The sequence below is a fragment of the Eretmochelys imbricata genome, chromosome 5, assembly GCF_965152235.1.
Source record: "Eretmochelys imbricata isolate rEreImb1 chromosome 5, rEreImb1.hap1, whole genome shotgun sequence".
Taxonomy (NCBI): Eukaryota; Metazoa; Chordata; order Testudines; family Cheloniidae; genus Eretmochelys; species Eretmochelys imbricata.
The window spans coordinates 75,907,305-75,920,803 of record NC_135576.1 but is presented as its reverse complement, the minus strand read 5'-3'; the positions used below and the strand labels follow the sequence as shown (position 1 = coordinate 75,920,803).

The 13,499-nt window shown below is 41.2% G+C and overlaps 1 protein-coding gene across 2 annotated transcripts in view; it reads right to left on the bottom strand.

The window, feature by feature from the left end:
• Positions 1 to 13,499, bottom strand: part of HSD17B4 (hydroxysteroid 17-beta dehydrogenase 4) — a 120,330-nt gene that overhangs the window by 40,166 nt on the left and 66,665 nt on the right. For both annotated transcript variants that reach the window (XM_077817366.1, XM_077817367.1), the window contains one exon: positions 1,572 to 1,641. In XM_077817366.1, coding sequence (XP_077673492.1) covers positions 1,572 to 1,641 — 70 coding nt within the window. The remainder of the gene's footprint in view (positions 1 to 1,571; positions 1,642 to 13,499) is intronic.

The following is a 13,499-nucleotide window of genomic DNA, read 5'->3' as shown; positions in this document are numbered from 1 at the left end:
AAGCAAATTCATTGTAAAATTTAAGAGAACACTTGTTGAAAATCTGTTCAGGTATTTGTTCCATACATTTCTATTTAATTTACACACATGGGTAAGGAACTGACCAAGTCCTTGTCTCAGATGCAATGTGGCTGTTCTTTAGGTTCTGTCAAATGAACAGATATTCTCAGCTACCATGTTAATTTGGCTTTTCAAAAGACTACTTGCACTGTGTGCAACTCTGAGTTTGTGGCAGCAAAGGAGTAGAGCAATCTGTGATTTCTCTTCTTTTGTAAGGATGTTTTCTTAATATTGGGCCCTCAACATGTTAACATAGGCGGTTACTCACAGAGAAAACAGTCTCTCCCCAAGGCCACTCTGAGTGGAACTGTAGGATTCTATTTAAATATCCAACCTGCATTATCATCAGCTGCTGAGCAACACAAACCCCACAATTAAGTGGATCAGTACAATCTCCTCATGGACTGTAGTGAAATTTAATAAACAAATAATAAACCAATAAAGGTAAACTACCAACAATCAGTGCAGTGCTGTACAAAACACAACAACAAAAGTCCCTGCCCCCTGAGACGCTTATTGTCTAAAAGTGAGACACAGCTATAGCAAGATGAACAGGGAGACTCAGAGGTAACTTAAATGTCTCCTTTTTTCGTTGTTGAGGTGGAGAGAATACTAACATGCACTAGTGTTTTTGAAAGCAGCGAGTCTTTAGGAGGGATCTGAATTGAGGAGAATGAGGAGAGGCTGGGAATCTGGTGTATTAACACCTGGAGGGGATTACAGGACTCTCGTGCTAATATGTCTCAATATCCATGCAAATATTATTTTATAGAGAGACAGAAAAGGAGGGGGCCTTGTACACACTATCACTTGGGTCGGTATAATTTATGTCGCTCAGGGGTGTGAATAAGCCACCCCCTGACTCAAACTCTTATCTCTTTGAGCAAAGGCACTGCTGTACTACCAGTAAGGTGTTTGTAAAAACTTATAGTTCTTAGGTAATTAGATTACATTCCACCCCAGGCAATATCATCAACAATAACTCCTGGTGTTACTTAGTTTGGCATGCCAAATTCTCAAGCTGACCAACTCTATGGGAAAATGGCAGTTCTCTGAATGGTTTCGTAGAAGTGACTTCAAAAGGGTATCACCCCAACTTTTTCAACTAAGATGGTAAACTGCAGATTATAGACTTTAAATTAAGAGGAAACTAGGGAGAGTGGCAGAATGGGACGCAAGGGAATTCCAGCTGAAAGATGGAAGACCAGCTTTCCTTCAGGGGAAAAAAAAAGATTGTACATAAACTGTAGCCAAAAGCAGCAATGCTTAAAAAAAAGTGTAGTGCTACACATTAAATGTTCCCTTTGTTAGTCAAAATAATGTTAAGCTTTAAGAGGAGACATTAAAAAGGTTGTGGGGTATGTTTGTTTTTTTTACAAAATCCCTCAAATGTGTTGACTAAACGACAAACTTAAAAATATTATTTTCACCTAATACTAAATCATTCCCAACCCTAGCACTATTTTTAAAAAAAAAAAAAAAAAGAAAGAGTAGTGTTCCTCGAAGCTCACCTCCAAGAGCAGCAAAACCAGGATCAATGTGTAAAGGATTCCAATCCCCACTGAGCCTATACAAGGCAGCCTGTGGAAACAGAAAACCAAAACTGGAAGATTAGTCTGGGTTGGTAAAAAATCTAGCACAAGCCACATGCAACCTGTGATTGTGGGAGGAATTCATCACAATCTGCTTAGCTGGTGTTCTGATACTTGCAATCTATAACAAGGAAAAATATAAATTACATGTTTCATGCTATTTTCAATACCTGCCACTGTACAGAAAAAACTGTCAAAGATGCAGGGAAGAGGGCCAAGAACTGCATCTGGACTTGGTACGTCACTGAATAGTATCAGCTAAGAAAGTAAATAACTCTTCCTTGAGATTAAATATATGGGGAAGCATTCTGCCTCGAGATAGCCATTTCACCTCTGTATGCATGAGCACGGAATGGTGCTCTGTATCCACTTCCTCACAAAGTGCAGCAAAACACCTGGAGTTTGTTGCTCTGGATTTAATAAAATTAACGAGTGTTACTGCTGTGTTCAGAACACTGTGAAGATCTGGTTCAATATCTTTTGCAGCAAGCGGCTCTCAGTGTAAAAACAAACAGTGTATCCAAATAGCGTAAATAACACCGGAATGCTTTCCGGTCATTGCTGCAGCTCCATCAGTGCAGACCCTGATGCAATTAGTCCAGCTAATCTGCTAATTTGCAAAACAAAAAGTCTTCCTTTATTTCCTTATTCCACACATACCGAACATAGGCAAGTAAATGGGACATTTATGAAATGTCTGTGGATTCAGCTAATTGAATAGCAAATTCATTGACACTCAGATGATCAATACACTGTGAAACTATGTCTTCTGACACAGAAGTGATCCATCATTTGACAGTCATTTGGTATTACTGTCAATACCTTGGCCTTCTTCTATCCAAACACTTCATTATTTCAATAACACATGGCATTATCAAAGTCCCAGCAATCGTATGTAATTTTTTTGTTTGAGCAATTTTATGAGCCACTATGTAGGATGACCTTAAAAGCTTTACAGTAGTTGTGAATTTCATTACTCCTTTAGAATCAAGCAGTTCCTTGGCCTTTCACTCAAAAAATGAACGATGCTTATCCTTATGCATGTCATGCTTTGTCATTACGTGTCTCTATAATTGGGAGGGTTTCAAACATTCACTGGTCAGTACTTGTGCACAAATTACACACTGTGGTTGAGGTATATCTCCACTTCCAGAACAAATAAAACTGAAATTCAAATAGTTGTCTTCATATTTCCTAAATTTTGCAAGGTTAATAATGGCTTTATGTTTCTTACTCTCATCACCTCCTTGGTCTTCTTCACCCCTTACAGTGGTTGAACTTGTTTAAGGAAATTCGGTATCATCGCTCCGTGGGTTTTGTTGTTTTCATAGAATATCAGGGTTGGAAGGGACCTCAGGAGGTCATCTAGTCCAACCCCCTGCTCAATCCCCAACGAAATCAAGGACCAATCCCCAACTAAATCAAGCTGATTGTCGAATTCAATTTGAAGCTGATAGTCTAATTCAAAATGTAACCATATCTGATATATACTGTTTATGATTACAACAGTTTTCCCTGTGCTGTGTAACTTGTCCTATTCCCGCTGAAACTGCTCCTTTACATCCTGTGATAAATGAAGGGGGGAGGGGTAGCTCCCTTTTATGGACACCCAGCCAGCCAGTTAGCTATAAAATCCCTCTTAGTAGCTGTTCTCTACTTGCTTTACCTGTAAGGGGTTAAAAGTCTCACTGCTATGCATAGGTAAAAGGAAGTGAGTGGGCACCTGACCAAAAAAGCCAATGGGAAGGCTAAAACTTTTTAAAATTGGGGAAAAAACTTCCCCTTTGTCTGTCTGTGGTTGTTCTCCCGGGGAGAAGGGGACAGGACAGCAGTTATGTTGTAAGAAGCTTGGGCCAGGTATGAAAACCCATCAGTATCATACCTAGAAACTACTCATTTGAAATCCCAGATATGTAAGTGGATCAGGAAATGTCTAGGAAGACGCGATGAGATTTATCTCTTATTTCTTTATGGCTTGTGGATTCCTGTGTGCTAACCCTAGGTGCTTTTTGTTTTCCTTGTAACCTTTAAGCTGGACCTCAAGAAAGCTATTCTTGATGCTTAATTCTTGTACGCTTTTTTTTTTAAATCTAGCAAATGCCCAAGTTCCCAGATGCATTTTCTTTCTCTCTTTTTTTTAATTAAAAAAATTACCTTTTTTTATTAACAGAATTGGATTTGTGTGTCTTAAGAGGTTTGTGCACATGTTGTTTAATTAGCTGGTGGCAAAAACTGATTTCTTCCCCCCCACCTCTTTCTTAGCTCTTCCCCAGAGCACGGGTGAAAAGGTACCCCACAGGAAGGAATTCCCAAATTTGCCGTCCTGGGATCTCAAAGGGGTTCTGCACTCGGGTGGTGGCAGCATGTACCATCCAAGGTCAGAGAGAAGCTGTAACCTTGGGAGTTTAATACAAGTCTGGAGTGGCCAGTATTAATTTTTAGAATCCTTGCGGGCCCCCACCTTCAGCCCTTGAAGTGCAAGAGTGGGGAATCAGCCTTGACACACCCAGCAAATGGAGCTACATAAACGGCAAGGGTGGCATCAGACTCAGAAACCAAGGAGTGAGCCCTCACATGCAAGGTCTCCAGTGGCAGAGCCAGCGCTGGGCCAGAAGGCATTTAGGCTGAGTGGCCCCCACCCCAGGTGCTGACCCAGAAGCCTGAGCCCCACCTCTTGGGGATGAAGCTGGAGTATGGGCTTGGGCTACAGCCCCGCTGGGGAGCAGGGCTTCAGACCACACGGGGCACCTAAGCTGAGGGCTTCAGTCCCTGGCTCCTACATGGCGGCTCTCTGCTTTAGCCTTGTAGGGGAACCAGGGCTTGGGGCTCCAGGATTCAGCCCTGCAGCTCCCAGCTTTAGCTCCATGGGGGCAACCAGATTCATGGGTCCAGGCTTCAGCCCCGCAGCAGCCCCTCCGCGCTCCCATCCGAGACCCAAACCCGAAGTCCAGCCAGCTGCCATGCTCCCGGCAGGAAGCCAGGACCCCGTGGGGCAGTAGGGCCCCCAGTGGGGATGGGGAGCCCAGGTGGCAGCCCAAGCTGGGAGTCTGGGTGGCAGTCCAGCTTGGAGTGAAGACCCGGCAGCAATGATAGCCAACAGCGATGTAAGGAACGCAGTGTCTACATAGACACCATGTGGCCCTAACTACATCAACATAAGCCTTATGCCTCTTGTCAAAGTGGATTTATTATGTCGGCAGAGCAGGGGAGTTACACCAATGGAAGGAGCATTCCTGGGTGTTCACCTCCACTGTTTTGTCTACAACAGCTGACTTTTGTCAACAAAACTGTGTAGTGTAGACAAGGCCTAATAGTCAAAGGTACAAACACACAACTCTCAAGTTTTTACTACACTAAGCTCTACAAATGAGAAGGCAGGACTAACTTGCTACGGGGACAGGAGAGGAGAATTTGGACCACACTGTCCATAAGAGGCTGGTATATCTGGTTCTGTGAGATGAGCAAAGTCAAGCTGTGTTGATGGCACCCCCTACTGCCAGGAAGTAGAGAGGAGCAATGTGAGAAGCAGATTAGCTGAAACAGTGTGTGTCTTTATTAGGAGTAATCTGTAGCCTGGATGCCATTGTGATCAAAGGCAGATGGCAGTCATTTTGAAAGAGAGCAGCATGCGGCCTCAGTCACATTAACAACAGTAGGAGATTACAGCCATTTTGAAAAAGAGCAGTGCTTCATGGAATTCTCTGAATTTGAAATTATTCTCCATTACAAAAGAGGCTGAAGAAGAATAGCAAAAAAATACCCTTAATCCTAAAATGTTCACATGTGGCCTGTGTAAAAGAATTCAATGAGTTATAACTAAATGGGAAGTTTCAGTATCTTTGCTATTCTGCTACTTTTCTGCTCAATTTCTTAAAGGACCTATTTTTAATTACTTTTAAATCAAACTAATTAACAGATTTACTTGTAAATTATTGGAAAAATCATTATATACTCAAAAAATAATTTGGGGGAGCCTATATTTTATTTTTCATACATAACAAGAACATTAAATGCCTGCAAAACTTGACTCAAATTTAGCTATGTAGCTGCAACCAGTACTTCCATACGAAGTGGTGCTTGAGTTGAGGAGAAAAGTGGGAGAGAATTTTTATAATCCACACTTTAAAAAAAAAAAAAAAAAAAGCAACTAAAGTCAAAACATGACATGTTTACTTCTTACAAAAACTACCAAGTAATGTTTAGAAATAACTAGGTTCAGAACATTAAATGCAATCAATACATTTGATCAAAAATCAAAAGCATTAAAGTTTTTTACCTTTTCTTCAACATTCATCTTAATAGAAACGTTCTCAAAAAGCGTAAGACATAACTGGATAAAACACAGTTGAGGTTTAATGCAGCCAAGTTAGACCTGTCAACAATTTCTTTTCACTGAAAGCAGTCTTTTGTATTACTTCATTATATGAATAGTATTCCTAAACAAAAGCAGATTTAAAAAAAAACCCGTTATCTTCGCTTTCTACGTCCCGACAATGATGACAGCATTTCCTGAAGTCTCCAGTGATAACATAAAAAAAGTGATCCATCCTTGGAGTTTGACAAGAGTCAGTTGATTTGGGGTATTAGATTGAAGTCAGTCATAACATGGTTAGATTGTTCTCCAATTAATAATAAACTGTCAAGTCTCATTTCCTAACAATGTAGGAGTTCTGCCAGATCACAAAAGGAAAGGCGATATTCGACCTGTTCGTGCCAATTTTTCAATCTTGCCTGCAGACTACAATAAAGGTCACCGGTAAAGCTAACAGAAAAGGAAACCAACTATACATTTATACATTCTCCCTTCTGTCTGGAAAGAAGAGTTTTGTCTGAGAGGATATAACTTTTTCTTTGCCTAAAAAGTACACATGCCCAAAATCACAGTTTTGTTAATGAATAGCAGCAGTCAAAAATCCTCATGCAGGAAAAAAGCTGATCACTAGAACAAGCCTCTGGATCTATGTATTTCCAGATGTTGTGTTCTGCCACAAGGGTACTACAGAGCTCTCTCTTACCTATGCCACCAAAATGTTTCTAGTTCAACTAATAGTACTGATATAGGCTCTGATCTAGAGAAGTCCTTAAGTATGTGCTTAAGTGCCTAGATGAATAGGGATGGGCTTAAGCATATGCTTAAATTTAAGCATATCCATTTAAGTACTTTGCTGAACCAGGGCCTTAAGCATTCAAAGTTATGTTAATCACCTATTTTTGCAAGGTAGGTAATGGGAGGGAGGAATGGGTTGATGATACAAACCAGTACAAATATAAAAGTTTTTTTTAATGTACTTTGCAGATAATAAATCTTTCTATTCACCTTAGAGGAGGAGATATATGTGAAACAACTATTTTATAAATCAGTATAAGCAGCTTATAACTGGTTTCCAGGAGCCTTAATATTTTTGTGAAAATCCAGTGAACAAAATTATTCAGTTCTTTGAGGAGATACTCACTACAGGAAATCTCAATCTATACTGAGCCAGATAACATTTACTTTTCAACACTGGTCCCCATGCATGGAATGCTATTCCAAGTCTGCTCCACCAAGACACTAAAGTCTTCATTGAAATTTCTCCTTGACTTATTTTTTTCATGCCCTTAACAATTATTGTTTTAAAAAATGTTTGTACCACCTAGACATGAATAAGACAAAATGAATTAACTACATGATTTATTACAGTACCCTGGCCCTACCTCACCCACTCCATCCCTTCTTTCCCATTTATCCCACGATACGTCTGTTAGATCTAAAATTAGATTGTAAACACTTTGGGACCAGGACCAAGTCTGTGAGCTGAGTGGTTTTAGATAACTTTTTGTCACTTAAAAACATGAATGCCGCCAGCACCACAAGCAACATACAAAAATTCTTCTCTACTTGAATATCAGTTAAACAGAAAAGTTAACCCAAGTTTGTGAACCTTTACTAAAAGTGGAATAAATATTTGTACATACTTTGATAATACATACTGAATACATGAAGGGGAGGATTGGTGGAGATGAAAGAGGTCTGCATGTAAATGAAATGGCCAGTAGCACAATATATTCTTCCACCATTCACCATCTTATAATACAGAAAAAATCCTAGTGTACTCCAAATTCACAATCATCTTTATGCCTCCGAACTCAGAAAATTATATTTCTAGCTGCCCAACAAGGATAAATCCAGGAAATGTAAAAATCTCACATCTTGAAAGTGGTATAATCAAATTTAATAATTTTTCTAAGTAATTTGCTATTAGGTGCTCGCTTACTTCACAATTTCAGAGAATTAACAGTGCAACATTCTCTGACTACTAAAGCCTCCAGACAAGTTAAGAAAACATCACATCCTTGCAGTGGCCTCACTCCTCTCTGCTCTGCCTGTACTGTCTTTTGTTTTTAAGCAAATCTTCTTGGCATGCTCTCAGAATTTGTGAGCCAACAGTAGTATTTCATTCTCTCCGTCATGAAACAAATTATTCATGCTACAAACAACAAGAGTCACCTGCGGCTTCCAGGAGGCTTTCTTGTGCTGTCCTCTGAAGTTAGTGTAAATGTACATGTTTTCAGGGAATGCCTCACAGCACCCTTCAAAGAGTAAGGCACTCTGCTCTTTTCAGAATCTTCTCTTTTATATGGCTGTATCTTCACATCCTCCCAAATGGCGGTACCAACTGTTACATACCAGCCTCTGAAAAATTCCTTCCACTTTTGTACGCCTTATTGATTTGTTTTATTTAAAATAAAGAAAGGGCTATCAAACGAATGAAGCGCCATGTACAAATAATTACTACATATTCTAATTAAAGAAAATACCTTTATTTTTGCTTTTTCTTTGGGGATCTAATCACTATTTCATACTAACCGGGCTTGAAAAAATTAACCAGTCATCTACTAGCAAGAGGTACAGTACCAATGACGAAGGAATCCGAGGGGGAATGGAGCCTACAGTCAGGTCCAACGGCAATGCCGTGGCGATAACTCTTCTCAGCATCACATGAGCCTAAAGAGTTCCAAATATAAAATACTGAAACTGTTACACCATTTAAGGCTGCTGGTCCATCTAGACCAGTATCTGTTGGTATCAGAGAAAGCCTCAATAAGTCCCATTTCAGACAATTCTAGAATAACCCACTCAGAGGGCAAAATTCTTTATAACCTATTTCAGTATTTGGTTGTTACTCCCCTACTGCAGTGGTTCTCAACGAGGGGTATATGTACCCATGGGGATATGCACAGCCCTTCCAGTGGGTACATCAACTCATCTAGATATTTGCCTAGTTTTACAACAGGCTACATAAAAAGCACTAGCGAAGTCAGTATAAACTAAAATTTCATACAGATGACTTGTTTATATATTTCAGTGTATAGTATATAGAGCAGAAAGTACAATATTTATAATTATATGGTAAATATGAGAGAATAAGCAATTTTTCAGTAGTAGTGTGCTGTGACGTTCTGTATTGTTATGTCTGATTTTGTAAGCAAGTAGTTTTTCAATGAGGTGTTTACTTGGGGGTAACGCAAGACAAATCAGACTCCTGAAAGGGGTACAATAGTCTGGAAAGGTTGAGAGCCATGGCCTCACTGTGTCCATCCTTGAGTGGGATTTGTCCAGCACAGGATGGACAGGCTTTGAAGACCACAAGTTTCAAGTCTACCATGATAAGGAGCCCTGTGCAGAGAGGTTTATACAGATGAGTCAAAACAGTAGAGTTTGGTCCAGATGAGTTGGATAATTCACAGCTGTTGAATACAGCAGATTGCTCCGAGCTGGTTCTGGAGACTTTGGGGGGTCTTGAAGAAGACAGACAGAGCTAAGAACCAGCAGGTTCGATACTTGCCAGATTCCGTCTCACCATCGTGAGTGGTAAGAGGGAGGATCGTGACCACCCAGCCCTTTATGCCCTTGTTCAGGAGTATGAGGCAGCACGGGGCACATGCACGGCCTTGACAGATACTGATATTAAAAAAAAACTTCCAGTTCTCACACACTGAGGACCTACAGTGGGGTCCATACTGACACACGCTAAAAAAAGAATCTGTTATCCTTCTCATGAGCCTGCCACTAGAGCAGAGGCTCTCAAACTTCAGTGCACCGTGACCCTCTTCTGACAACAAAAATTACTACATGACCCCAGAAGTGGGGACTGAAGCCTGAACCCACCCAAGTCCCACTGCCATGGAGTGGGAGGCAAAGCTGAAACCTGAGCCCCACCACCGCAGGCAAGGGGACCAAAGCACAAGGGCTTCATCCCCAGGTAGGGGGCCTGTAACATGAGCCCACAGCCCAGGCCTGAAGCCAAAACCTTAGCCCCAGCCAGTGGCACTCAGGCTTCGGGCCCGGGCCCCAGCCAGTCTAATGCCAGCCCAAGCGACTCCATTAAAACGGGGTCACAACCCACTTTGGGGCCTGAACCACAGTTTGAGAACCGCTGCACGAGAGGGTAATAGGACGTATCCTGGGCCAGTGGGTTTCAGAGTTACTAGCTTGACAGCAATCAAATGCTGCGTCTCAGGAATGACCATTTCAAATCCAAATGCTGGATTTCAAAACTGTTTTGCTCTACTCCCCTAGTATGTCCTCTCACCCCAGCATGCGTCCCCTTGCTGCTATACCCATTTCCCACCCATTTCTATCCCCCTAGCCTGTCACAACTCAAAATGCTCTTGTTGCTGTGCCCCTCTGGCTCCCTACCTAATCTTGGCCTCTACCTCCATCCTTCCCCAGCCCCTCACTGCTATCAATTTAGGCTGCTTGCTCCTCCTTCTCCAGACTGCCTGGATATGGAGAAGGGGGACAGTCTCCCTGTCCACAGTCACTGTGGTCCCCAGCAGCAGAAATTGCATGCAAAGTCCTGCTCAGCCCCGAGATGGAGTCTCCGGAGAATTTAGCTGCCAAATTAACAAGCCTTGACTGAGCATGCACAAACTATGATTTTCGGAGAGTTATAGCTCTGCCAGATTTGGGGTTGAATTTCATAAGCAGAGCAAGAGACATGTACCTCACCCCAGGGCAATCCCCTGTCAAATTACAAGTTCCTGTTTAAAAGTATAGAGGTGCTAAAGCTTCTCAAGAAAACAGCTGTATGATTTTTTTTAATATAGTCCAAACAAATGTGTTTGTCCCAAATCTCATTCTGAGAAACAGCTTAACCATTTTTGCTGAAGCTTTCCAAAAATTAATTCAGTCTGAAGCAGACACTCATCCTGAAAAATTTCAGCACAAATAACTAAAGTTTGGCATAATTATAAGAAACTGAAAACAGGGTCTTATAATGGGAAGTGTCAGGCAACTTTTAGGCATGCTAAAGCATAAAAATTAGCATGAAAATCTCAATACCCATGTGACATAAGTATTATCATTTTACAGATAGATAAACTGAGGCACAGAAGAGGTTAAGGGCTTGTCCCCACTAGGTGCAGTGTAGATTCTAATGCCCACCAGCGTGCTGTGTGCTAGCTGGCCCATGTGGACCCTGCTAGAGAGCACTAAAATTTCCATAATGCATACTAATATAGTACTATTTGAAACAGGACTACAGTAACGTGCCTTAGGGAACTTTTTGCATGCACCAACAAGGTCCATGTGACCCAGTGAGTGCACAATACACTGGTGTGCACTAGCATTTACATCCCAGACAGCAAGGACTAAGACACTCTGTAAACAAGCCCTTAGTGACTTGCCCAAGTTCTCACAGTGAGCTGGTAGTAGGGCTGAGACTAGAATCAAGGTCTGACTCTCAGTCCTGTGCTTTAAACCATAAGACTCTTCCATTGAACATAAGAACATAAAAATGGCCATACTGGGTCAGACAATAGGTCCATCCAGCCCAGTACCCTGTCTACCGACAGTGGCCAATGCCAGGTGCCCCAGAGAGAGTGAACCTAACAGGTGTGATCTCTCTCCTGCCATCCAGCTCCACCCTCTGACAGAGACTAGGGACACCATTCCTTACCCATCCTGGCTAATAGCCATTAATGGACTTAACCTCCATGAATGTATCTAGTTCTCTTTTAAAACTCTGTTATAGTCCTAGCCTTCACAACCTCCTCAGGCAAGGAGTTCCACGGGTTGACTGTGCACTGAGTGAAGAAGAACTTCCTTTTATTTATTTTAAACCTGCTGCCCATTCATTTCATTTGATGACTCCTAGTTCTTATATTATGGGAACAAGTAAATAACTTTTCCTTATTTACTTTCTCCACATCACTCATGATTTTATATACCTCTATCATATCCCCCCCTTGTCTCCTCTTTTCCAAGCTGAAAAGTCCTAGCCTCTTTAATCTCTCCTCATATGGGACCCGTTCCAAACCCCGAATCATTTTAGTTGCCCTTCTCTGAACCTTTTCTAATGCCAGTATATCTTTGTTGAGATGAGGGGACCACATCTGTTCACAGTATTCAAGATGTGGGCGTACCATGGATTTATATAAGGGCAATAAGATATTCTCCATCTTATTCTCTATCCCTTTTTTAACGATTCCTAACATTCCGTTTGCTTTTTTGACTGCCGCTGCACACTGCGTGGACGTCCTCAGAGAACTATCCACAACGACTCCAAGATCTTTCTCCTGATTAGTTGTAGCTAAATTAGCCCCCATCATATTGTATGTACAGTTGGGGTTATTTTTTCCAATGTGCATTACTTTACATTTATCCACATTAAATTTCATTTGCCATTTTGTTGCCCAATCACTTAGTTTGGTGAGATCTTTTTGAAGTTCTTCACAGTCCGCTTTGGTCTTAACTATCGTGAGCAGTTTAGTATCGTCTGCAAACTTTGCCACCTCACTGTTTACCCCTTTCTCCAGATCATTTATGAGTAAGTTGAATAGGATTGGTCCTAGGACCAACCCTTGGGGCACACCACTAGTTACCCCTCTCCATTCTGAAATTTACCATTTATTCCTACCCTTTGTTCCCTGTCTTTTAACCAGTCCTCAATCCATGAAAGGATCTTCCCTCTTATCCCATGACAACTTAATTTACATAAGAGCCTTTGTTGAGGGACTTTGTCAAAGGCTTTCTGGAAATCTAAGTACACTATGTCCACTGGACCCCCTCAAAGAACTCTAATAGGTTAGTAAGTCACGATCTCCCTTTACAGAAGCCATGTTGACTTTTGCGCAACAATTTATGTGTCTGACAATTTTATTCTTTACTATTGTCTCAACTAATTTGCCCGGTAGTCTTACTGGTCTAACTTAAACGGTTAGTCTTACTGGTCTGTAATTGCCAGGATCACTTCTAGAGGCCTTCTTAAATATTGGCGTTACATTAACTATCTTCCAGTCATTGGGTACAGAAGCTGATTTAAAGGACAGGTTACAAACCTTGGTTAATAGTTCCGCAATTTCACATTTGAGTTCTTTCAGAACTCTTGGGTGAATGCCATCTGGTCCTGGTGATTTGTTACTGTTAAGTTACTCAGTTAATTCCAAAACCTCCTCTAGTGACACTTCAATCTGTGACAATTCCTCAGATTTGTCACCTACAAAAGATGGCTCAGCTTTGGGAATCTCCCTAACATCCTCGGCCGTGAAGACTGAAGCAAAGAATTCATTTAGTTTCTCCCCGATGACTTTATCATCTTTAAGTGCTCCTTTTGTATCTCAATCGTTCAGGGGCCCCAATGGTTGTTTAGCAGGCTTCCTGCTTCTGATGTAGTTAAAAACCATTTTGTTGTTACCTTTTGAGTTTTTGGCTAGCTGTTCTTCAAAGCCCGTTTTGGCTTTTCTTATTATATTTTTACATTTAATTTGGCAGTGTTTATGCTCCTTTCTATTTACCTCACTAGGATTTGACTTCCACTTTTTAAAAGATGCCTTTTTATCTCTCAGTGCTTCTTTTACAGGGTT